General features: G+C 46.7%; 7 protein-coding genes across 7 annotated transcripts; 3 read left to right on the top strand and 4 right to left on the bottom strand.

The window, feature by feature from the left end:
• Positions 1 to 411: 411 nt before the first annotated feature.
• On the top strand, positions 412 to 4,101 carry F4822DRAFT_415879 (chloride channel). Its single transcript, XM_051459283.1, has 4 exons — positions 412 to 1,206; positions 1,274 to 1,656; positions 1,735 to 3,699; positions 3,753 to 4,101. The coding sequence occupies exons 1-4, from the start codon at positions 996 to 998 to the stop codon at positions 3,813 to 3,815; spliced, it is 2,622 nt and encodes an 873-aa protein (XP_051310448.1). The 5' UTR covers positions 412 to 995; the 3' UTR covers positions 3,816 to 4,101.
• Positions 4,102 to 5,833: 1,732 nt separating this feature from the next.
• On the bottom strand, positions 5,834 to 7,308 carry F4822DRAFT_369852 (uncharacterized protein). Its single transcript, XM_051456250.1, has 2 exons — positions 6,020 to 7,308; positions 5,834 to 5,957 (listed from the first exon to the last, which is right to left on the bottom strand). The coding sequence occupies exon 1, from the start codon at positions 7,165 to 7,167 to the stop codon at positions 6,058 to 6,060; it is 1,110 nt and encodes a 369-aa protein (XP_051310447.1). The 5' UTR covers positions 7,168 to 7,308; the 3' UTR covers positions 5,834 to 5,957; positions 6,020 to 6,057.
• Positions 7,309 to 9,697: 2,389 nt separating this feature from the next.
• On the bottom strand, positions 9,698 to 14,116 carry F4822DRAFT_369769 (Urb2/Npa2 family-domain-containing protein). Its single transcript, XM_051456249.1, has 5 exons — positions 14,022 to 14,116; positions 11,460 to 13,946; positions 11,310 to 11,410; positions 10,565 to 11,256; positions 9,698 to 10,513 (listed from the first exon to the last, which is right to left on the bottom strand). Exons 1-5 carry the CDS (start codon positions 14,043 to 14,045, stop codon positions 9,735 to 9,737), a joined length of 4,083 nt encoding a protein of 1,360 aa, XP_051310446.1. The 5' UTR covers positions 14,046 to 14,116; the 3' UTR covers positions 9,698 to 9,734.
• A 308-nt stretch (positions 14,117 to 14,424) lies between these two features.
• F4822DRAFT_433214 (uncharacterized protein) lies at positions 14,425 to 14,761 on the top strand (the record flags this gene model as incomplete). The annotated part of the gene is made up of 2 exons (XM_051461798.1): positions 14,425 to 14,499; positions 14,567 to 14,761. 2 exons carry the CDS (start codon positions 14,425 to 14,427, stop codon positions 14,759 to 14,761), a joined length of 270 nt encoding a protein of 89 aa, XP_051310445.1.
• A 413-nt stretch (positions 14,762 to 15,174) lies between these two features.
• Positions 15,175 to 16,228, bottom strand: F4822DRAFT_369719 (uncharacterized protein). Its single transcript, XM_051456248.1, has one exon. The coding sequence runs from the start codon at positions 15,825 to 15,827 to the stop codon at positions 15,216 to 15,218; it is 612 nt and encodes a 203-aa protein (XP_051310444.1). The 5' UTR covers positions 15,828 to 16,228; the 3' UTR covers positions 15,175 to 15,215.
• Positions 16,229 to 16,231: 3 nt separating this feature from the next.
• Positions 16,232 to 18,936, bottom strand: F4822DRAFT_369715 (Cryptochrome/photolyase FAD-binding domain-containing protein). Its single transcript, XM_051456247.1, has 3 exons — positions 18,345 to 18,936; positions 17,451 to 18,292; positions 16,232 to 17,320 (listed from the first exon to the last, which is right to left on the bottom strand). The coding sequence occupies exons 1-3, from the start codon at positions 18,512 to 18,514 to the stop codon at positions 16,437 to 16,439; spliced, it is 1,896 nt and encodes a 631-aa protein (XP_051310443.1). The 5' UTR covers positions 18,515 to 18,936; the 3' UTR covers positions 16,232 to 16,436.
• Positions 18,937 to 21,794: 2,858 nt separating this feature from the next.
• On the top strand, positions 21,795 to 25,176 carry F4822DRAFT_433211 (uncharacterized protein; the record flags this gene model as incomplete). Its single annotated transcript, XM_051461797.1, has 6 exons — positions 21,795 to 21,822; positions 22,038 to 22,646; positions 22,758 to 23,189; positions 23,248 to 23,321; positions 23,381 to 25,060; positions 25,114 to 25,176. 6 exons carry the CDS (start codon positions 21,795 to 21,797, stop codon positions 25,174 to 25,176), a joined length of 2,886 nt encoding a protein of 961 aa, XP_051310442.1.
• Between the last annotated feature and the right edge of the window lie 662 nt (positions 25,177 to 25,838).

Genomic DNA, 25,838 nt, shown 5'->3' with positions numbered 1-25,838 from the left:
ATGTAATACTGTAGCTAACTACTACCATTAATTCAAACTAGGCTTGGGCGGATGCAGCGTTAATCGTCAAATATTGAGTTTGACAGAGCCTTGGAAAGCTGAATAGCGACTAAGGTTACGAAATCATGGGGGTTGGAATGTGCCTGGAGACCTAGAAAACAGGGTCTAGTAGCTCTAGTGGCTTTAGTGCGGTGCAAGTGCTAGCGATCTTCTTTCATTGCAGTTTCACCCTGCTATAGTGGACTCCAAGAGGAGCGCTAGCGGCAGTATAGGTACTTGGCGGCTGCGGTGTTACACGAGTAGTAATACGAAACCGGGCAATATGACATGTATTGTGTACGTCGCCGTAGTAGATCTACCCCACAATGATATAATTTGCATGTGCCTTCTGTTTCTCCAATATGAACAAACATTCGAGCAACGGAAGGAGGGAGAGCCTTCAAGGTCAGAAAGAGCCATCCAATACACGATATCGTAAGCCCCACCATCATTCATATGACCTTGATTAGTCCTTGATAGCCTTCAGACTAACAAATTAAACTAACAAATGTCATTCTATTCTGGGGTTGGCTCTGAACTTTGCTGGGCTATCGGTAATCTGGAGGAGCGGAAAGAACAATGAATCGTAATAATAAGGCGCCATCAGTGGCTCCACTTAGGATACTCCCAAGAGGCTGCTGACGAGACGACCCCTACTTCTACATCAACAATATCTACCACAAACTCAATAAAATACAAAAACAAAACTTGCATTTTGTTCGAAATATCGTGTTCATTTTGCTGAGCTTTCCCCAACGTGTCTCAGAATCCTGCGAAACCCTACGAATAAAAGCGACGCATTTGAATAACCTACGCTCGGTCAGGCAAATAGCCTGCTGTATTCTTTGCGCCGATGCCGCCGCCGACGAACCCCCTGAGTTAGTTGCTTGCTCCCCGCGCTCGACCTGCTACGATTCCACTAGACCCCGTCCTGAGGCTGCGATCGAACGCCCATCATGACCGGTGTTTCTTCCCAGGGCGATTCGTACCAGTCGGTACCGCCATCACCTACACACCAGCGCCACTCGAGAAGAAATAGGCGGCACTCGGTATCCGAGGTCCCAGACGAAACTACTGCTCTTTTACGTCCCTCGCATTCTCGAGTACGTATCCAAAGCCCCTTTGACACCCCGAGGGGCTACTTGTCAAGGAATCAAAGCTATGTTGGTAGGTAATCTCACGTCTGTCTCAATCTTAGCTAAAGCTCGGAATCTAATATCTCTTTAAATATTAGGAACTCCCCATAACTCGCGATTTCATAATCGACATGAATCCTGGGGGCAGCGTTTAATACAAGCTCTTTCTGACCGACAAGATCCTATGGCCGAATCCAAGAGCTCCCTTCTTACCGACGATCGCGTATGGTACGATCAATTTACCTCGACCGATTGGGTGCATGATAGCATCGCCGATGCCTACCGAGTCAAGCAGTTACGAAGTCGGAAGGATTTCTGGGGCAGAGTGATTGTCTTTTTTGATGGAGCCCAGGGCTGGATATTAAGTGCCGTAGTCGGCGTCCTAGTAGCCCTGCTAGCCTACTGCGTAAATGTAGCCGAGACTACTATATTCGATTACAAGGACGGATACTGCACACGAGGATGGTATCTGAGAGAAAAGGTAATATATGATTATCCCTTAATATAATGCTCACGGGGGCTTTGTCGCGCGTGTCTTGGTAGCTAACAGGATTGATAGAGATGCTGCCCTCATGGACCATGTACCGATTGGCGATCCTGGTCTGAAGTACTAGGCGGTCACCCCTTCGGCGAAGTTTGGACGGAATTCGGAATCTATCTCATCGCCGTCCTCGCCCTCTCCGTTCTAGCTTGCTTGCTTACTCTAACGACCAAGACTGTAGTCCCTTCATCTTATCGGATGTCAACGTTAGACGAGAATCTTGCTGCCGAGTTCTCCCGACAACCAGATGATAACGATGATGACAATGATGATGATGGAAATATCAGCCCAAGGGAAACTCGTCCTCAATTTGTTGATCCCTCACCTCCGATGGTATATTACTCGGCGGCTGGTAGTGGTGTTGCGGAGGTCCGGGTCATCCTCAGTGGATTCGTTTTGCACGGCTTTCTCGGTGTAAAAACTCTCATCATCAAATCCTTGGGACTTATTATGAGTGTCGCATCCGGCCTAAGTCTAGGTAAAGAGGGCCCGTACGTCCACATCGCGACTTGTATCGGCAACATTTGCTGTCGTATTTTCGCTAAATACGATCGTAACGACGGCAAAAGACGTGAAGTATTATCCGCTGCTGCAGCGGCTGGCGTTGTTGTCGCTTTTGGTGCCCCTCTTGGTGGCGTATTGTTCGGTCTTGAGGAAGTTGCTTATTATTTCCCAGCCAAGACACTTTTCCGGACCTTTTTCTGCTGCATTGTCGCAGCTCTGTCCTTGAAGTTTCTCAACCCATATGGCACGCACAAAATTGTCATGTTCGAAGTCCGCTACAAGATCGACTGGGAGTGGTTCGAATTATTTGGGTTTATTTTTGTGGGAATATTGGGTGGTGCCGCGGGTGCTCTTTTCATTAAGGCTTCGCGTCGCTGGGCTCTGTCTTTCCGCAAGATTGGTACCATCAAGAAATACCCACTCCTCGAAGTTGTTCTAGTTGCGCTGGTGACTGGACTCACCAGTTACTGGAATACTCTGACCAAACTTCCCGTGGCAAAGCTTCTTTTGAACTTGGCCGCGCCTTGCGAAGACGACAGCAGGGATGATGAATTGGGTCTCTGTCCGTCAACTATTGACGATATACCTGGCGTCATTCGGTTGCTACTTGTAGCTTTTGTCATAAAGGGGTTTCTTACAACCATCACCTTCGGTATCAAAGTTCCCGCAGGTATCTATGTCCCTTCCATGGTGGTCGGTGGCCTCATGGGCAGAATTGTGGGCCACCTTGTTCAATGGATAGTATGGCGGTTCCCGCATTGGGGCATCTGGGGATCTTGCCCCCTTCTGCAACAATCCACTTGTGTTCAACCGGGTGTATACGGTCTGATTGCAGCTGGCTCAACTATGTGTGGCGTAACAAGATTGTCCGTCACGCTAGCCGTTATCCTCTTTGAACTCACCGGAAGTCTGGATTATGTGCTGCCGTTCTCTCTAGCTATTCTGGTCGCCAAGTGGACGGCTGATGCCTTGGAGCCACTCAGCATTTATGACCTGCTTACAAACATGAATGCTTATCCATACTTGGATAACAAGCATAAACCGATATTCACTTCTGAACTTGCAGATATAGTCACTCGCGTTCGCCGCGAACGCGTCATCGACATCTCGGCCTCACCTCTGGTCCCCGCTACTAAGCTTCGTTCTAAACTCGATATTTTACATCGAGCTGGTGAGTTAGATGGCGGTCTACCTATACTCAGAGACGGTATTCTTGTTGGACTGATCCCGGCCCCCGATTTGGAATACGCCCTGGATAACCTCGATGATGAGAGTTCCAGCATTTGCCTCATGGCGAACGTACCGAACATAGACGAAGACGAGTCTCCCGAGCGAGATCCGACTGATTTCACACCTTATATAGACCCTGCTCCTGTTGCTTTAGATATCAAGTCCCCGATGGACTTAGTGTACGAATGTTTTGCTAAGCTTGGTTTGCGGTATATATGCGTCTTGAAGAATGGACGCTATGCGGGAATGGTAAGCCATGTTATACATGCCTTAAAAACCACACACTTGCTCACTTGACACAGACACACAAGAAGAGATTCGTAAAGTATATGCGCGAATTAGAAGAGAAAGAACACGAGCTTTAGATCAGATAAGCGTCTCCACTGAGGGTGTATTTTTTTTTCCTAGATTAAGAGCAAGATGATGGTACATATCAGAAGGGGGTTGCTTCTAGGCTCTCCGGGTATATAAGGCATAGATGTGTTTACCTAGTGTTTCGAATTCGGGCATCGTTATGGGAATTTGGCGCGGTTGCATAGCATCATAGGGTTCGGTATGGCAATCTGCCTGCTCCTTTCTTGTTCGATTGCATCATTAATTGTTTTACCTACCTAACCTATGAATCTAATGGATTTTGAATGTAGCCATGAGTGTCCATGAGTGTCGCTCTAGGCAGTGTATATCTGTGCTATTAACTGAAATGCGCCGTGTATTTCGTATAAACCCCGAAGTCCGATACGGACGTGATCGACTTGAAGATGGCTTGCGGGTAACGCCTCTTCCGGGAAGATTATCGCCTCCCCATATTAAATCTCTAAACCAGCCCATCGCTTAACTCCGATGACGATAGTCTATTAGGAGGGAAGTACAGAAATAAAAGACATACCGAAGCCACATGAACGCCAAATCGCCGATTAAGGAGTTAAGCAATAGACAGGACATAAACTAACTCCGGAATTCATATCAAGTAATACTCAGCGGTACACTAGAGTAACATCAACTTACCAGCATCGTGTCTTTTTCAATATTCTGTATCACGTGTAACATTGTATACCTACAAATTACACATCCCGTGCCATCCCGTGCGCCTCCTCATCCACCTACGTACATCATCTCGGCCGAAATACATAGCTCAGTACCACTCCCCTTCCCTCCCACCCCGGTTTGAAGTCCCAAATACTTCTGTGCTTACGTGTGATTAAAAGACTCAAGCCAGAACGAAAAAAGAAAAAGAAAAAGAAAAAGGGTTGACTAAAAAGGAAGGATTCTGAAACTGCAGAGTGGCATAATGGGTGGAAGCAGGTCTCGTATGCAAGTCGTCCTATATAAGCACCCCTTTAGGTATACTCAGCCACCACCATTATAATCACGCCTTCGGATCCGGCGGGAAGCAGGTTTTTTGATATACGCGTGCTTTCGCCTCATCCGGTGTAGTTCGGGGCCGAGTTTCCCGTTCGGATTTCATGGGAGCTTATGGGTAAGGTGTTCGTTCCCTCTTGGTAGGGTTCCTCTCGTCTTATGTGTTTGTGTAACCTGTTATTCATGATGGGAAGGGGGTTTAAAAGTTTACATTGGGACTCTGAAGAGGGTTATATCATTAAAAAGCATGCAGAATAAATATTATAGGCATAGATATAAGTTACATATGTATATAGGCCATCTAGACCTATTCGATATATATTAACAAGTTATAGCAACTTGAAATTCCCACGAAGATATGTATAGGTAGTTCCATAGATAATACAAGTGAAAATGCATCTGCTATGCCATGCCATGCCATCCAAAAAAATGCAAGCCAAAGCCCGGCTTTGACAGAGATTCCTCCAAGAGTTGAGAACTCCGTCTTCTGGGTATCTACAAAAACCATTAAAGTCCGACAACTCTTTTTGCGACGCTTGCGTCTGATACTTCGTTCACCGTAGCTCTTGCGAGCCTCCTCGGTTGTATCGCCTCGAAACAAACATTGCGCATCATCTGCGACACCTCACCAGATACGGAAATGGATATTCCCCTGATCAACATAGTAAAAAGTATGCAACCAGCATCTTCTGAGCATTGGCAAACTGGGCCAATTCATCAGTAAATGATCCCACCTCCACAGTAAGAAAGGGGAGCTGTATGACGTGGTAATAAATCCCAAGTTCCCTGCGTTTATATACAATGGGAACCGCGCTTGGATGGCCATGAATTGCCGTAGGAACTTAGATACCCGGCTTGCCATAGGCTTAAAAGCTTTGGTAGTTGTTCACTCGAAAGGCAAGAGGCTAACGACTGGGTCCGACGATGTATTCTCTTGATTCTCAAAAGAAGGAAGCTCCCGATAGGTAGATGACCTTTCAAGCATCGCTGAATCTACCAATTCTGAAACGGGATTGATTGCGGCTGGGCACGTGCGAATCCGAGAGTCGGTCGGAATGATACCTAGGGAAAACTCACGGTCGCAAGAGGCTAAGTCTTTGCATTCGTGGTTGGATTGCGATTATACTGGGAAATATTAGTTACTTTTTCTTTTATAATTGTTTTAGTAACATGGTTACATAGGCTTTTTCAGATAGATAGAGTTGCTTACCATTAAGATTGTAGCGATGCCACAATATTCCCCGATGGTCATGTCTTGTACATAAACCACCCCATTTCGGGCTGTACTGTGTCATTGCCGGCACTTCTCCGCATTGGCGTTCTGCCACCTGCATAAACCGCATCTTTGGATCGAAACGCTCTCATCGCCATCGAACCAGCCACCATCTCAGTGGGGATCTCGATGCCGTCGTCCAACAGCGTCACCGGCACCTTGGTAAAACCGCTCGGCATTTGGCTCCTTGTCAACATCACTTCTTGGCCTAGTTTTGGGCCATGCAGACATCGACCACTCTCGTCCCAAAAGCAGAATGAAGTGATCCACCCCGAGTAGGTCGTAGTACCACTTCCATTAGGAATATGTTCATTGCAGATTCCCTGCCAAAATCTCCTCACGATATCGCTGTCTGGATCTTTGAAACTTGCGATGAATCCATCTAAAATTGGCCTAAGCAATCGAAGCCATCGTGACGGTTCCGATCCGAAAGTCGCCAACCGCTCAGCTCGTTCGCGAATCTTGACCCAGTCGCTCTCCTCGCCTAGTAGAGTTACGGACGGTATTCCACATCGCGTCCCCCAGCTATACGTGAAGTATTTCTGCATCGTACCCATGAAGATGATACTGGCGATTGCTTGGTCGACCTTAGTTGTCGTCGTGAAAGTCGGTAGGACCCATTGTTGGAGGCTCTCATCCCGCATGTTATCTTGCATGAGTTTCATCATTGCGTATGCCATTTTGCCATGGTCGACACTATCGAGGTCGATATCGATATGTAACTCTTGCTGCGCCTCATGACTGCAAAATCGCTTGCGCAATTCGTCCGAATGCGAATTGACGTAGGCGCTAAATTGCGTTAAAATGGCAAACCATACATCCTCCGGTCGGATTACTAAACAGTGGTGTTCGTTATACGCATCTACGCAGGCGTGGACGAAACCGTTCTTGGTAGCGAATACATTATCCTTCCTTTCTAACCCCGCAAACGAGCTCTGGATGAGTTGTCTGGCACGTGGTGGACTAGTACGTGTGTCGTCGGTTAGTGTGTAGTGAAGTAGGATATCGGGCGAAGATGCGAGTCTATATCTGCGACCTGCCCAGGATCTCGACCCGTGATCTGACGGCCTGACTGTGACGGGCATGTCAGGCGAAAAAGGCGTGGCTACATCTGAAACTTAGATGATAGGGAAGAGGAAAGACATCAAAGGCGATACAAAAGTAACAGCAAAAGAATGGCAATGGCCTTCTTTTGTTGGGAAAAAAAAGAAAAAAACCGAACGATTGTAACCCGGCTGAAATATCGGGACTATCACCGAAAACCGTCCCCTTCTTCTCACACCTATAATATGCTAGGGAGAAGACACCAAATTAGGCAGCCGGTGGAAGAAGTGTGCAATCAGGGACTGGTTGTATAATTGGCCCACATGCGATGGTCGGGTGGCGCCAAGTGCGGCCTAAGCCGTACAGGGCGACCGAGATGTGATGTAGGCTACGCTAGAAACGGCACGGATTTGCCGCGGTATTGCCCCGAACCACCACTCACATCCACTGAAGCGAGTCTTCCATGGCCTAGCCGTTCAACCTTCGAGACAACTTGACACCGAAAGAAGCCGGTGCGAATTTCCCCCAGCCGAAGCACAAGAGGGATAGACGTGCGCTCGGTAAAGCTAAGAGGGCATGTCCGATCCTCTGATTCGTCCAAGCCTTACTGCCGACTGCTACCAATTTGACTGACAATGGAAGGACGATGGGACGACGAGATAGCTGACGAAGGGGTCGGAGGCGCAGCGAATGAAAAGAACTCCGACCAGAGGTAAACACTGGTAAACAGTTGGTCGGAGTCCCGGCTTGATAAGATTATCTACTCAAACGGCATCTAACACCTGTTGACTAGGGAAGCTGGTGTTTCTGGAAGAAATTGGCGCGCTAATCCTCAAACCAGTAGGTCCATAGGTCCCGCGCGAAAGTCCTCGTCATAACCAAGCTTCTCGGTATATGACTCTGCAACGTTTCGTTAAGAACCCAGACTCGGTCGCGTTACCCGCCACGTGTCGAGGTGACCTAAAATCCAGCTACTTACTACTTTAGGTAGCTTGAATCGATTTTTTTTTTCGGTAGACGAGCGGCCGAAAAAAATAAATAAACCCATTTCTCTTACCTGGCAAAAACTAGCTTAAACCTCGCGATCCAATCCCGGCGCTATTTTGCAACGAGCCGGCGTCGTTCTCTAGACCCGTACGGACGATATAAATCGGCCCGGCTTCCCATAATTATCGAAACTATAAGTCCAATAAGTCCACTAAGTCGACAAATCTTGGACGATATTCCAAAGAGAAGCGGGTTTGAGATACATAGAAAGATACCACAAGTGAGGGGGAGATAGGATCGTCCCTTGGAACGCGTGCTTGGCGATCGCTGAAGTTGCCATGGTCTCGGTCTGCTTGCCGGATGCGAACCACTCTCCAGGACCCGCAATGGTATCCCGGAGGGTTTTTTGGTTGAGTAAGATCAGTGTCATCAGTGTCATCGGTGCGAAGTCGTATTATTAGCAACCATGAGGATGGGTACCGAGTTTCGTGTCCCACATGTTTATCACCTCATGCCGCTTCAAAACTTTTCTTCCTTTGGGATCAGGTTTGCCGAGCTGATGGAGTCAGAGTCCTCTTTCACGCTGTACAAGCTCCTCCTCGGGGACTAAAAACCGACACTTCGGTCGAGGACAGAGGTAAAAAATAACTCTATTGTAATGTCTGCAATGACAGTAATGTCTGACCAACGAGGGCCATGGGTTCATTCTGACTAACTGAAAATCCCGAGCATCGCTCAGCATCGGATGGTATTGGTTGACGTATGTAATTGCGATGCGATGGCGGAATGAAATGCTTGTAATAGGAAGTTATAAGGCTGGAGAAATCGATCCACTACCCAACTGGGAGGCCGCCGGTCCGTCGCAAGTTCTTAGGAGTTATTAGTGCAGCAACCCAGTAGTCCCGTTCCGTATCTCGGTGTGGACGTCCCCAGACTAGCGGGTCGGTTGGCTACACTATAGCGCCTACCTACATATAACCTTGGAACCTGGGCTACCTAGGTTAGACACGTATCGACATACCTATTGCGCAATGGTAAGCCGCATTGCACCAACAAGAAATAGTGCCGTACGAATGTCCCCAATGTCCCCGGCTCGTGACGCCCTTTGACTGACGTTCCCAAGAAGTAGGTAGCCGTTCAGGGTAATCACGTTACGTACTGCTCACCCGTAATATATCTTGTGCTACCCCGGAATTGAAGACGCCTATAGGATCTAGGGCGATAATTGATAGTAGTAATACGAGAGACGGTGAGGAATTTCGAAAATGCTCTTTCGACTTTTTAAGTCAAAAATATAATTTATAAGATTGGTAGGTACCTTAGGTAGGTGCTTAAGGTTTCATTACGCCGAAAGCATAATACCATCAGCCGAGCGGCGTGATAAGCCGATAATGGTAAAATCGTCTGAGGTGAGGGAAGCAAGGGGGGTGAATAAGGTTAACAAGGCAGCAAGGTTAGCAAGGTTAACCTACTCGCAGTTATTGTGTATTACTCCACTTGCCGATGCAACTCTTAGCTCCTCCGATCTTAATTCCAACGTGTGGTAGGTACGGACGTGATATACATTTAGGGTCATATATTACATCATTCGTGGCATCTCGAGAAGCCTCAACTACCTCGACTATACTCCACTCCACTTCCCGAATTTCTTGTAATCTGCAAACATCTGTCTGAATATGGCACGTCCGTTGGCGTCTAACGACTCATTTAGTATCCTCCTGCATCCTTGGGGCGTGATGCCGAGGATTGAGTAGACGCCCGGTTCTAGAGCCTTTCTGATATCCCTAGGGACAACCACCTCGAGTTGCAGTTTTATATATAGTTCTAATATAGTGAACATATCTTGCCCTGCGGCTCGCTTAGCCGCATCTGTGGCAGAATCTAGCTCACTCGAGCGCGCACGTGCCACAGCTCCAGCACTCGGCTCACATATCAACGTGACAAGACGAGTAAACCGCTCGGCATGCCTTGATTGTAATCGAGATTTAAGCCATGGGTGGCGTGCTTCGGGAGATGTTACGTTTTTTGTAGCGGAGTTAGGGTCGGTAAGTAACGTGGTGAGAAGTGCCCGCAAGGCGGAAAGCAAGATCGGGAAATGCCCCCTCAGGCGAAGTCGGTGTCGTCTGAGCACAAGGGCTGTGAGTTTGTACAATTTGTCGTAAATTTCACCCGCCGCTTTAGGTTCCTCGATCCTAGGACCTGATTGAGAACATACTTGAACGATGCTACTCAAAGTTGTCTCAATATTAAATTGAGACATCAAACTAGCCTGTTTATCAAGTAGGATAATCAAGACCTCTGATAAATATTTGAAATGGCGGTACGAGCTAGTCTCGCTTAGTAGAGAGACGAGTCCTTGATATATAGCCCCGATATCGAGAATACCTTCATATTTTTCACCTAGATGGTATTAGATATAATTTCCAATAATTGTGACTTCAGGAGACTCACTCTTCATAAGTTCAACAAGCCTCCTAACACCCAACAGAGGCCCAATGGAACCAGCAGTCAACTTACAACCAACTAAATTGGCGAGTAGGGTATCTCGAACATCTTGATCTGTTTCCTTGACGAAGGCGTCTACCAAGTTATATACTAGGCTTTCGTCAATTGTTATGGAGACTTGTTTCAACTGCTTGGGTGCGGTTTCCATATCATATCGATGCGGACAGTTTCTAAAAAGGAATGCTCGTATCTTCCAACCAAGGTCGACTTTCTCAGAGACTTTCTCCGAGATGTAGGATGAGCTAATGCCCTCTAGCTGGCGAATTGTCTTTTCCGTGAGTCCAATTGGGTTTTCTCCATGAACTTCGGCAATAAGTTCGGCGGCACCCAACGCCACGGAAAGTAGAAGTAGTTCCATTTCATACTTATGAATCTTTTTTATCCTCTTGCTATTAGATGCAAATTCAGACACGCCACTTTGGACCATTCGTTCCAATTTTCGAGTAGTCTCGCCGAGACTAATAGCGATGTTAAGTGGTTTGCCTGTAGTTGTGCTGTGAAGTGCGGCGGCTACACCTTTCACTAGAAGCATCTGAGCCAGTGTAATTTTCGGCCCTTCAAGTTTGAGGTTCTTCACGAAATTGGAGGCTTCGGTTAGATAAGCCAAAGAATGTTCTTCGCTACTAATGACCATTTGTCTAATGTATGGTTAGACCCAGGATAACATGAAATAGTCCGTATTGTCACTAACCTTAGTGTTTGGTTGACGAGTTTTTCAATAAAAGCAAGGATATTTTTGTCTTCGTTCGCGAAGTTCGAACATATGTGAACGAGGTCATCAAACTCCATACCCTAAGCAAAGTCAATAATATCCTCAAGGTCAGGTGATGGGTGAACTTACCTCATAAAATGTTGGCTGTTGCATCACCTTAACTAGCAGCCTCAATACTGCTACAGCGAAGCGCGAGTCCTGTGATGCACGAGTAGTTATCGCCGATCTCCATTTCTTCCATGATGACATGATGCGCTTGCGACGGCCTTTAGTTAAGGCCTCTTGTGGGAATTCTAAAATAATCAAGAGCAATGAGAGGCTCTGTGGTTGCGTCCACCCTGATCGAGCTTCCGCACTATCGAGGGCGTCAAATGGCAATAATATTAGGGTATCGATTAATGTTTCTTCATCCTCGCAATCGGAGTTGTGCAAAAGTGTCTGTAAGAGGTTGTCGAGTTTTTCATCGCCCTCAACCGCGAGTCGTTGGCCAACGTGCCAGAACAAATTTCCAATGATCTCTCTGAGTTTAGTGGCTTCTTGCTTCTGCAATTCTGCGAGTTTGGGCAAATAACGGAATGTATAATCTAAATATGGCCGAAATACAGAAATGTCGTTTTCTGCCTTCATCTCAGATGTAAGCCTTTCAAGAAGTGAAATCGCTATTTTCGCCAACTCCGCTTCGCGTTTGCCCTCAGGGTAGTTAGCTAGCCACAATTTATGGCAACAACTAAACGCTTCAAATGTCTCGGGATTAGACAAGGCGCCTTTCTTGAGGGTACGTTTAAGGATCGACTTGAGCTCCGCCCATAGTCGGTCAACTTCGTCAGATGTTTCCCATGAAGCCATACGACCGGCAATACGCCATCTTAGCGACAAGATTGAGGGCGGAATATTTTCAAAAGACTTATCTTTAAAGGCTAACTCAAAAATTTTGGAATCAGCAATTCTGAGAAAGACTTCCTCGTTGATTCCAGCGGAAATCCCGTCAAGAACAACTAGGAGCGCTCCGCTGGGACTATCAGTCGAATCCAGAGATTCTAAAATGCGCAGCAATTGTGTGGTAGTCAGCGCAGTTTGCAAGATACTAGAAAGCCGTTGCCGGATTCTGGCGTCCGCCCATATCGACTGGTCTAAAGAGTCTGTTGCAACTTTAGAAAGGCAATTGTGCCATTTCTGGATGAAGCCTGAGAAATTTCGCGCTTTTGAGAAAGCATCTTCCAGAGGAAGAATGATCTCCGAGACGATTATCTCACTCGTATCAGCGTCTTGGCCTGCATTGAAACTTACTCTGCCAAATACGTCATTAATTAGAGCATCATCCATGAGGAAGACATCAGCATCAGATGCAACAGCTTTAGCGATTAGGTTCCAATCAGTTTCCTCAGACCTAAGCGCGTATTCCCGGCAGACTACACGGAGGGCTGCTGTGCTTGGAACCGAATTGGTCTGGGCAGCGGTGTCTAGTAGCTGTATGATAACTTGGTTTCGGATTAAAGGTTCTAGGGGCTGGATGGCGTTGAGTAAAATCCCGAAGACATTTTGAACCCACGACAGGTGCTCGGCTTTGGATTTTGGATTGCTCGAATCCCGAGGGGTTCTCGCCGCCACATCCCACGTAATGATAGCAGAACCACCTAAATTCCTCTTCGTAAGTTCCAGTGCAGCCTCCAGGACCTCGATATTTTCGTTGATCGTAAATGCGTGTCTTGCTGGACGTATGAAGTATGCGCTTAAGAATTGTTCAAGTTGTCGAATCCAGAGATCTTTGATAGCGTTGCTAGCCACGACTACTGGTGCGACTCCTGCAATGCCTCGTAATCTCGTCAGAATAGAACATACCGGTAGGTACATGTGTCTGGCGAACTCGAGACTATCATCTTTATTGTGGAGGCGAAGGTTCCAGAGATTGGTAACGACTCCGATCCACGATTCTTGATCCTGGGAAATACCACCGTCAAGAACGCTCAGAGAACGATCGCAGGTTAGAATTAATTTCGCGGCGATATCCCTAGTATCTTCATTTGACGAAGAGAAAAGTGACTTAATATGCTCACATCCGACTCTTCGTTCCGGCGCATTGGGTCCAGTACGATGATCCCCTTGATGGAGAAGACTATTCAAAGTGCGGAATAATTCGGTGGCTGACTTAATGCATCCTTCTGGTGTACGAAGCTCTTCGAGATCGGAGGGAAATTCAGTCCTTCTCTTTCTTTTTTTCGTCTTCCCTGCATCATCGTCGTCTGTAGGGGCTCCATTTGTCTGGTTTGACAACGCAGGCCTTTTTCGAGCGGTGGTAATATCTCCTAGGGTTTGGTGTAATACAGAGACGAAGCGAAGAGACGCGAGCGATCTTCCAAGAGTCTGTGGGAGGATCTTGGGGAAAACGTGGCTTAAGATCGACCAGGTGAGAGGGTACCGTCGCACTTGTTCAGCATCTTCGGTGTTGCTGCTCATATGTTTGAATAGCCATCGTAATATGTTCTCTTCGACACCATGAAATCTTGAACTTTTGGTTGCCGAAAGCAAGTTCCAAAGTTTTTGGATTTTGTCGGGAAGCGAAATCGTTGCATCTTCGTCGAGGGACCGGACAGCTTTAATAAGAGCGAGTCTGCGTGACTAGATTCAATATTATATGAGTTTCCATTCATAAAGTAATTTCATTTAGATGGCAACAAAATGAAATACACCTACCCCGGAGTCATTATCAACCTCCATCGCGAAATTGGGGGGACAAGAGCATCGCCGAGCGCTTAAGTTTCTCCTATGAGTTGTAAGTTGTCGCAATGTTCAATTGAAAGTTGCAACTTTTTTTCTGTAAAGCTCCCCGCGACCCACAATAGATCTCGATTCTGCCATGCGCTTAACCTAAAGCGGACTCAAGGCTTCACCGCCCTCGGGACTCAGCCAACTTGGACCGATTGAAGCTGCGTCAATCATCTGATTGTTCACACGCTGAAAGAGAGAATATTTGGGTACCAAAGTGACAATTGTCCACGCACAACCTCCGTGAAACCTCAATTTAAAAGGTGTGGTCTTCTTAACTTTTAACTTCACTGTTACAAGCTAATATACGGATCCTACAGTCTCCGTCACAATGCCCGAGACGTCGGTTCCCGCGCCGCCTAGCACGGTCTCCCGACCTGTGAGCGAGGCACTTTTAAACGAAAAGGTATAGCAAAATACTATGGCCCGCCGCCTACGGTCGTATAAGGATCACTAATCTTGAGGCTATTCAGTGGGACCGTTGCATCTCCAACATGCTCATAAAATCAACCCTTGGCCTCGGATTCGGTGTCGTCTTCTCAGTCCTCCTATTCCGACGAAGAGCGTGGCCGGCATTTGTGGGAGTGGGTTTTGGCGCTGGTAGGGCATACGAGGAATGCAACTGGAGCTTGAAGCAAGCATCGCAAGAGCTAAAGAGGAAGGCATAAGGCGACAGCGAGCTCTAGAGGGGGGATCTCGACGAAAAAATAACCTTCCGTTCGCGAACGGCGTTATACTTGTACAACAGCAATCGCATCGATAGACGGCCTGACCACCTTATAACGGGCATAACTAGAACGAGTTGACTCACAACTATTTTGTTTGTTTTTTGCATACGAAAAATACATGTATGAGCTGGCTGGACGTGGTTGTTTTGGTGGGATGCTCTGTACCTATATCAAGCATTCTATGGGGGGATTGTATACGATTCAGAAACCCTAGAAGGCTATTTAAAAGTTCTTCAACCAAACCCCAATTCTTTCCGTATCCAAGTTCTCATTTCGGAGTTGCTAATGACTTTGACCATATCTCCTCATAGCTCGTCTTCAAGGTCAACTGATCCATCAAACAGGCGCAGGATACCACGACGATTCCTTCTGTGCAGCAATTTTTGTTCCTCCCTCAAACAGGTAGCGCACCCGCCATATGGCGCGCATTGTGCCTTAAAAAAGGGCCGTTCGTATCAGTTCCATTATTTTCCGTTTCGCCCAGAGCCGCCTCCTCGTCGACATAGGGCGTAGGATGTGTAGTCCTCCTTAGTCCACCTATACCCCTAGCGACCCCGGTGGCGAAGTCGACGCTCTTACGCCGGGCCGACGCGATGAACTGTCCTGCAGACACATTACGCACGTTGGATAAGAATGGCCGCCTCTCCTCTGGATCCCTCGCCTCAAATATGATATTGCTCTCTGGGTCCCTTTCCCGAGTTACTCTGTTTGACTTGTTGGCAAAAAAGTTGATGGCGTTGCGTATGCCTAGTAGGAGAAGCCATGCCAAGAGCAGAGCCAAGAAGCATGTGCCAATGGCGAGGCCATAGATCTCAGCACGGCTAGCGGGTGGTGGGATTCTGGCATACGAATATTCGCCGCGGTCAAGGAAACGCGTCGGCGTCGGGTTCGAGGACTGAATAGTTCGGTGCAATCCTTGAGTGAAGTTGGGTTCCCAATGGAGCCGTGTTTTGAATGTGGTAGTACTCGGCATGTCGTCGCGACGCTTCTGGTAAAATGAGTCCATAGCTCAATGTTGTCATTCGGTCTTCTGTCTAGAATGCCGACTATTATCATAGGAGAAGGTGTCGCCGCGTGAGAAAAATCGAGTTCACACGCAAATGAGTTCTTATAGTGGTAGCAAAGTCGAAAGGCTATCTAAAGCTAAATGATGAGCTATTGAAGATAATCGAACGGATAGCCAACTACTCATAGTTTTTCCAAGACTATTGAAATGTCCAAAAATTAACTATGTGTCAGAAAGGATGATTTTGAGTCTGACGATACTCTGATGAGAGGTATTGGTAGATTTCTTATTATGAACGCTATATGCAGGTAGACACAGCGTGCAGAATGGCTGTCAGTCGTGACTACTCATGATAGTCACCAAATGACGAATGATAGAAAAGAGCAACTACGAAATCCGACCAAGCCTTATATGATATTTTCGATAGTCTCCTGAGTCATCCACATACAATTGACGCGCCAACGCGGCATAAGTGCACAAACACAGTCCACACATACATTGGTTACACCATAATACACGTAGATATATGGACTCAGACCTCTAAAGGTCGACACCTTAGTAGAAACTTTGCCGATAAGTAACATTCTAGAAATAGGGGGGCCCCTGAGGTCATGTCTTTACTTTCTTAGCGTACCTATCCATCGGCCCTTCCTTAGCTGATATACTTTTACTCCTTAGGTGTTTCCCGCTACTACCTCCTTCCAATCGATGATTTGCATCGTCTGCATGCTCTCCATCATCGTCACTACCCTCAATACCTTCCATCTCCGTTTCACCTGCCTTTTCAAATAGCTCCTTCCAAGTTCCATTCTTAACTCTCTCGTCATCCCCATATAATCCAATAGAATAAGCTCTCTTCATAGCAGACATGCACACGCTCTTCCTCTCCGCGAAGTCGAACATTGGAGTTGGATATGTCCCCTCTTTCTTTTCATAGAGACCATCGCCTTCAATCTTGACCTTAGCTTTATCAAGAGCCCTTATACTGGCTTTCCAAGGCTCATAAATAAACTTCTCGTCCAGATCCTTTAGCTCTGGTATCCACTTCCGTATAAACTCGCCCCTTTTATCCCATTTTTGCCCGAAAGCGACGGGGCTATAGCAGCGATAATATTGTGAGTAAAATGCCGTACAGCTCAACCATTGCCAATTGCCGGCGTTGCTAGCTGGTTCATGGTCGATCAACCACTCCTCAAAAACATCAGCACCGCGTTCCCAATGTACATAACATCCGCCTCTAGTGAGAAAGCAAGCTACCATATGACGACCTAGGTGATGAATCCAGCCCTCAGCGCAAAGCTGGCGCATCAAGGCGTCGACGAACGGAAAACCAGTTATGCCTGCCTTCCAGCGTTTAAACCATTTTTCTGCTTGAGGCGAATCTACTTGGTATTCGCCGCTAATTGCATTACTTCCCGTCTCGGTATTATCTAGTACTTTTGATGGCAGGTGCCAGGGGATAAAACGACAGTGCGCGTTATTAAGAGTTTGAACTATTATAAATTAAGTTAGTTCTTACTTTCCACCCAGTATTTTCAGTATCTATTCGCTCGAATTCCAACTCTACTATAAAAACGCTAATACGCTATAACATACCGAAGGAGAGGGGAGGGAAATGCTTACCATAAGGGGAACCAATTACGGCTTGAGCCGCAAAATACATATCCCGGAAGAGGAGCTGACCTGTCAAGCTTTCAGGGGGCGTGGACGCTTCTTTACCATACTTTTCGACTAGGTCGTGCGCGCGCCAGTAGAAAAGGCGCGGGGATATTGCGCCAAAATGCAGCATTGGCGATAAAAGGGTCGTAGACTGCGGCTCAAAGGCAGCTGGGCTAGTTTTCGGCTTTTTGAAAGTCGCAGCGTACTCTTCATCCGCGAATATTTCATCTAGCATCTTGAGAGCTCGCGTCTCGCCGCCACGATGTGGTGTAGTAGTCGCTTCTATGAAGCCAAGCTCCTCGAGGGTCAATATTGCAAAGTCGCTTTGGGGGCCCGCGATACTAAAGTAAGTTTTGTCCGTTCCACCTCGATATGAAGCATTAAGATCTAGTTCCGTCTTAGGCTTGTCCTGCTTAAAGTCAAGTGGCATGTCTCCTGGATCTGGTAGATGCCTAGGTGTTGGAACAGGCCTGGGTATCTCTCCGACTTTCTTACCAGCAGCTTGGAGCTGGGTGATAGACATCGTCGGCTTCCCTCCATTCTTAGCGACGACCTCATCGCTATCCCACAATGTACGCCCATAACGAATGATCACTTGAACGCCGGCTTCTTTCGCTAAAGCGACTACGGCGTTATCTCTTGCCCGAGCATAGGCATCTGTATCTTTTTCAAAAACTAGATGTGTCACATCCCAGGCTTTGAACAACTTAGGGAAGAGAGTCTGTGGAGCCTCGCGCAACACAAATAGCTTTGACTTAGGATTGAGCTTTTGAATGGACTCTGACAGATCGTTTTGACAATCAAGTCTAGGTGAGATCAGCGATTGGTTTCGTGTGCTACCTATAAGTTACAGCTTACAGATATTGCCATCTATTTGCACCTCCTTTTACTCGATATACATAGTGAGGATCCCATGTAAAGATTGGCCAAAGAACAGCGGGATCGAGATCAAGAGCTGCTTTCAAGGCAGGAGAATCATGCAGTCGGAGATCTGTTCGGAACCAATATATAACACGCGGCTTTCCCATTGTAAAGTCACACCTGGCCTGCCCAAATTGAGGCTGGAATACGCGATCTCCGGTGCAACATGAAGCTCAAATTAATTATTAGGTTTCTTCCCTAAATGCCGGGTCTAGCAAGTCCATGATGTCAACACCTCAGCCACGTCCTAACCCTTAGCTGCAGGCCAACCTGTGGCCGCCCAGGACATTTTCAAAAAAGCAAAATGTAGCTAGGTAGGTTTTCAGGGAGTATTGCACAAAGGCGGCATGATCAGGGAACGTATGTTTTGAGCCTGGTGACCCTACCCCCTTTGTCACTTCTAAACAACTTATAGAATTGGCTTGGCGACGAAGCTTAATGTGATGTCTCGCCGTAGCAAATCTCATCATTTTTCGGAGATCTATGTTGATGGATTAAATCACCTTTGAGCATTCTATGAAATAAATGGAAGTACCTACTCGATTGGGTTAATTGAGCGTCGAGGTAAGACTTATGCATCGTGTTGTACGACCTACAGTATTAGGAATAGTGCCCTCGCCGCTTTTACCAGCCTTAGGTCATTTTGCAGGAGAGTTATGCGAGAGTATAGAGTACACCGTGTATATAATCATAAATTTACCGTGATCTTAATATCGATAACTTTATCTTGATTTTGAACTCTATAGCTACGAAAAAGTTTATTGTATTTCTATTCTTTACGACATGTAAACATCTTATTCAAGTCGAGGTATCCTAGAACGCAACCATATATGAGCGCAATAACGTCATGATCACTTGTGGGAACCTATTCTAGATAAGCTTACCTGTACGACCAGATTTACTCTCGCCGGACCTATGCGGAACCTAATTCGGCAGCAAAGCCTAAGGCCTACTTCGTCTTATAGTAGTTGAAGATTCCAGTCAGATGGCAAGGCCGCCCTAAGCAACGGCCACATTTCGCTGCTAGGAATCATGCATCCGAGAATGTTATAAGGGTATAAAAAAGGCTACGAATTAGGCTTTGGCTGCTATAATTCTCTGGTAATGGGATCGAGCTAAGTTCGGTAGATCTTATCCTCGTGCCCGGGAATAGATGCCATCGGAGCAAGCGGCAGTGGGAGTGGACAACTCACGGGCTATAATACTCGTAGTTTATCCCCACATCGAACCATCCACAGATGATCTGTTGTCTACCCATCTGTCCGTATAGTAGATCGATGACACTGAGTTAACAACTGCGGGTTGCTAGCAGAATAATTTTGTTGAAGGTCACTCGCTATGTACTTAGTAAGAGTCGAATTGGACAACACATCGATATAGATGTATAAATAGAATTATGCAAGTCAGCTTATTTAAAGGGTGGATAACCTTAAATGCACTTACGAATCTACCTAGGCAGCTAGGCAGCTAGGCGGCTTGCCCTTCAACTATTCGGGAAGTCCCTAGTCACCAGTCGGGTCTAAGATTGTGACCTTTCTCCATAAATGACCCGAGATGGGCTACACTAGCGCAGGAACGCCCCGGGCTAGACTATACTAGGTAGAGCTTCGTGGGCTTCAAAGTAAGGGTTCGGAAATGTAATATTTCGTGGTAGTTGAATAAAGATGGGATTTAGTTTATAAGTTACTAAGGTGTAATGTATATGCTTGTTGTTTCCTTTGTTTGTTTATTTATTGCTGCAGGATTCCGGTGAAGCAAATCAATAGCTTCTTGGAATGGACAGACTTGTCTGGCGTGGATGATAGTGTATATACTACGTGATGTGTTATATGCCTGATTCACATGCCAGGAGGTACACTATTGGCATACGAGAGACATAACATGGCGGAATTCTGTGAGTGTAGTTGAGTGACTAGGCGAAATAGTAATGTATTTGCCTTAGTCGTACTGAATTATGACTGGTATTGTTTTGATCTTTGTATTTGCGAACGTCCCGCGAAATGCCCGAAGCCTAAATAAATAAAAGTCAATGAATGTATCTGCTCGATAGTCTTCGGCTGTAGTATTATAATCGGCTCCATGACGGCTTTGAATATCTTAGGTTATATCGATAACCTACATATGGTTATTTAATTGGTTTCCTGGTTCGATTTAGAGTTCATATTATAAGATGATAATCTTGCTTATATGTATGAGTTGTAGGGTTTGTATTTGCAGTTCTCATATCAAGTCTGACTAGGATATATGTATAGTAGTGTATTGCCAATGGGCTGTTCAAGTTTGATTAGTCGTGTATCTCATGGTAACCCCAATTCGTAAATATGGAAAGAATATTCGTCAATTTAGATGGATGTCAGCCTTTAAACCTAATGATGGATGTGGGGAAGGTAGAACCTGAGAATGTATTTTTGTATTGTATTGGATACCTCGTTATGCAAGGAATTTACTAGGGTAATAGCCTGTAATAAGTACTCCAGATGGCTTTTAGTACTTCAATGTTGGCCCCACCGTGTGATACAGTAGTAGCTCCATACGCTACACACGCTACGCCGTATTTGTGGGTGGGTGGGAAACTTTAAGAAGTTGGTTTCTTGGCTGGCAGGCAGACAGGCTCCTGCAGTCCTTTAAGCCACGACCGAATAAACATCGAGCTGGCGGCTGGCATCGCCTTCAACCTCACCCGCACCCACTCAAAGTTGTAGACCCCCCTGTCAATTTCATGTTTCAAGCCAACCCCAATTCGACCACAATCTGCAGGGCCTCCTTTCGCATTTTTGTAGTACATATGTATCTGATCAGTGATCCTTCGAGTCTAGCGAGTTTGGGATGCAGGGAAATTTATTTAATTTTTTATTTTTTTTCTTCCCTCTCACTTTTTTGTCGCGAGGCATACATGATTGGAATTAATCATCCCATCCAACCCCCAAATCACTTGTTCTACCTAATTCAACTCTCACATCTTCTAAATCGGCCACCAATTTACTCTATATTTAGAGTCTAACCACCGAATAACTTTCGCCCGAGATCTGCGCCACGCTCAATCGCATGCCGATCGACTATCGACTCTCCAGGAAATAAAGTTAGGCGGGCATTGGCCTGGTCCGTGGTTGAAGTACCAGTTAAACCAGTAAACCTGACCAACTTTCTCCAGCCCCTTGCGACAATCCACCACCGAGGAACGGGAACAGAAAGAAGAGGGTCCCCCCAGCCAGGGAAGAGTAGAAGAAGGGTGTGCTAAGAAGAAGAAGAAGAGCAAAAGGGAAAAAAGTAAAATTTAGGGAGGGCCATTTTATCCATTTGCTGTTATGAACGGCCGGACGCATACCAGAGTTCATTTAACATCGATCCGTGGGAATTGATTTCCACGGACTCTTGGAAAATAACACAATGACACGACCCCAGATGATCCGGGCTGGTAAGTCTGATCTACATACACTACAAGTCTGCCACCCTGTTGCTTGTGCTTTCATAGGCAGGGGAAAGAAGGAGTAAAAAAAAATAATTAACAATGCAACACCCAACCCCTTGTCAATGAATTGTACATTGTAAATTGGGGAACTTTATTTTATTTTATTTTCTATTGTTGTCCTCGTGCCCTTACTAACCTTTTTACTCTTTTGAATTCTGTAGACACTATCGACCTGCAAAGCGAAGAAGCCCCTTCCGCGAAGAAACACACAACTCCCTCTTCGAAGGCAGCGCCGAACGGCTCGCTCGCTCCCCATCAGGCTGAGACCCTGCGCGAGGTCGAAGAAGAAAGGGCTGGAGAGGAAGGTCGTAGTCCTAGAGCCTCGTGGGTCGATGGTGACCGTCCTAGCGACTTACAACAATACGCCGAAGACCTTGCGAACGGTATTGCGAACTCGTTGAATGGCAACAAAATGCAAACCGAAGATGCGCTCGCTATTGCGCAAAATGGAGGCGTCGCGGGTAACGCCGCCGACGACGGAGACATGGACGCCGATGCTGACGACATGGATGATGACATGATGGATAAGATTTCGAGTTCTCCTTCGATTGAAGATGGTGGGTACACATTCCACTCGCCTGTTTGGCCACGGCGCGTCGACTCCCTGCACCATGTGGCTAGACATCGCGGTTCCCCCAATTCTCTGGCATCCAACCAGGCCAGATATCCACCCCGTATCGAGTCTGCTCAGCACACATTTCAACACCCCCTAAGTAGGCAAGCAAGCAAGGCTTCTGCCGACAATGCAGATCGTCATCATCCTCTTCCTGGTGAGTATACCGGATTGGCCAACCGAACGAATTATATCGTATATTCGGATTACCCAATACTATCCGACTCCGAATCGAGCATATAGGACATGACCGCGACGGATTCGATAGATGATAACGGACATAATATGGACGAACGAGACATTGAACAACATGATATCTCTGTACCAGAGTGGAAAACTGAGGATTTTTCATACGATCTCGAGTCAACTATAGAAGTAACAGAAAGCGAACTAGACGACGAGGACGGAGCCCAGATTTCGCCATACGAATTTCTATTCCCTTATGATTCATTCGAAGAGGGTGATGATGATGACGATTACTCCACCATGACTATAAACCCCGATTTCCTTGACATTGGTTGGGGTAGCGAATACTTACAAGACATAGAGGACATCGATTTCGAATTCGTTTACGCCCTTCACACTTTCGTCGCAACGGTCGAGGGCCAAGCAAATGCTACTAAGGGTGACACGATGGTACTGCTTGACGATAGTAACAGCTATTGGTGGCTTGTCAGGGTGGTGAAAGACAGCAGCATAGGTATGAATCATATCGGTGTCACTGGATCTTGGTTCCCAGCTCCTAACATGGTTCATAGGGTATTTGCCGGCGGAACACATTGAGACGCCTACCGAAAGGTTAGCGCGTCTTAACAAACACCGGAATATTGACGTACGTGATGGCATTTGAAGAACACTCGCCCTGAATTCAAAAAATCTAACAGTGATTAGTTATCCGCAACAATGCTCGGGGATCAAGCAGAGAAGGCCAAGAACCCCATTAAGACGGCCATGAGGCGGAGGAAAAAGAATGTCACATTCACGGCACCGACATATGTTGACTATTCCGACATAGATTACTCTACCGAGGAGGAGGATGGTGATAGCGAGAAGCTAGCGCTGCAACAAAACTCACAACAAACCCAACAACAGCAAGAACAACAAACGGCATCTCAGCAAGTTGTCGACGAAATCATGGACGACGACGAATCTGCTAAGGTGGAACCTCTTAAACCCCGCGCTCCGCAGAAACAGGTTAAAGTGGAAACTGCTAAGGCTGAAGAGAAAGAGAATGGGGATTCGACTGCTAAGAGCGAACTTCGCAGGGATAGCAATGATATGTTTGATGCTAAATCTGAACGGGTCACTAGGAATGGTACCGTCAGAAACACCGATTCCTTCTTTAAGGACGAGACGATAGAGACCAAGAAGATTACGCTGACTCCTGGTCTGCTACGGGATGACAACGAACCGAGGATCTCAAGCGAGTCAAGAGATTCGTCGGTGCGACAACGACCAAGTCTTGAAAAAGATCTTGCTCCCGACAAGAACAAAGATGACAAGAAGAAGAAAGATAAGGATAAGAAGGAGAAGGAAAAGAAACCTAGCGCCATTCGGAGTTTCTTCTCTAGAAAAGATAGGAAAAAGTCGATCGACGATGACGACGACTCGTTTGGCAAAAGGTCTATGGATGCTAGTGCTGATGTGACGGAGAAGGATGTTGAGGAAACACAAGGAGCTGATGCAGACGTGTCACCTGAAAAAGCGCCACAACGAAATCCGAGCAAACTCCAGAAACATCCTAGGACTGATCCCTCACCGACGCGCAAACCTAGTTCAGCACCACAAACAGGCACTGAGCGTGGTCCTATATTTGCTTCCGAAGCTAGAGCTAACAACGTATCAAACGTACCCCCTGCGACGTTGAGAATGGTAGAGTCGGAACAATTAGAAAACCAGGATCGGTCACAGAAGAAGGACAAGAGTTCTTCGAAATCGGTTGTTACGAAGGAACCCAAGCCCCAGAAGGTCGTCAAGGCCAAGTCACGAGTTGAATTGGATGATTTTGACTCTCCTGAGGAGGAAGAGGAAGTTATACCAGAACCAAGCAGAGCCGCTCCGGAACCTCCGCGGCAAGCGCCGGAAGGAAAGCAGGCCCGACCAACGCTACCAGGAGCATACCCAGACAGCTACATCAGCACACAAACGTCCGCATCCGAATTAAGCGATCAAACAGTGAAACCTTCACAACCAGGTACCAAAGAGCGTCTATCGGAATCACCTGTTCAAGTTTCGCCCGTTATATCTTCCTCCAACCCGCCTGCTCTTATGGTCGATACGTCTAGCCAGGAAGACCGTTCTTCTCCCGTGTCGTCTCCATCGCCAGAATTGGTGGATGTCGATGACCGAACCCATGGAAAGCAGGATTCGATGACAACATCGACATCTGCTACCACCACATCAACGTGGAACGATGCCAACCTTCGCGCATTCTTCGACTCCGGTTCTGATATAAGGGATTTGCTGGTGATTGTCTACGATAAGAACGATGTGCCGCCCGCAGGACCCGATCATCCAGTCGTAGGGACATTGTTCCGAGAGCAAAATGCGAGATTGGCCGAGATTACAACAGTAAGTTTAAATACAGCACATCGAAACATAGACTCAAACTAACGATAATACAGCAACTGGATAATATGCTCGGAGATTGGTTAGCTCGAAAGCAACGTCTTCGAGGCACAGTATAGTAGATCACGATGATGATCTTTGTTCATTAATTTTTTCCCCCAACGTTCGCATGAGGCCGGCGTTCTTCCTCATTTTGCTACATTTTGTGCTTGGTTGCGATGCTCATTGTATAGGCTACGAGTTGTTTATTATGACCCCTCTACCTTCACTTCTTTACGGACCCTTGATTTTTTCAAATTTTCAATCCTGGTCTAAACTACCTATCTTACTACTTCTTCATTTACACAATCCATCCATGGTATGCGGCGCAACGGAGCAGGGGCAATCGGTTGATTATTTGTGTATCCCATCCCGGGCGGGGGGTTCGGCTAAGGGGAAGGGAGGGCTAGTGGAAGTGGAAGCGAAAGCGAGCCAAATACCATCACGGAATTCCCTTTTTTTGTGTTTCCCCCCACACCGAAGTTTTTCTCTAACTATACCTCTTGCCTGATCTCTCTTTTGTCCTTTTGAGAACGGTCATGAGTGTACTACTTTATTTACCGACCCGACGACGCGGTGTTCTTTTTGTCGTCTTGAGTGATGTGGTGAGGGGAAGGAGATGTGAAGGGTGCATTTTCACCCTGCGCGGGCTGGAGGTGACACAAAGTGAGGGGTTGAAGATGAGGATGATGGAGAGAAGAGAAGAGCCGCCGACCGTGCTGTAACTCTAGTCTCGTATATA

This window comes from Hypoxylon trugodes, assembly GCF_022578975.1.
Source record: "Hypoxylon trugodes strain CBS 135444 unplaced genomic scaffold F4822scaffold_9, whole genome shotgun sequence".
NCBI classification, from domain to species: Eukaryota; Fungi; Ascomycota; class Sordariomycetes; order Xylariales; family Hypoxylaceae; genus Hypoxylon; species Hypoxylon trugodes.
The sequence above is the reverse complement of the archived record's forward strand: the minus strand, read 5'-3'. Positions and strand labels throughout refer to the sequence as shown.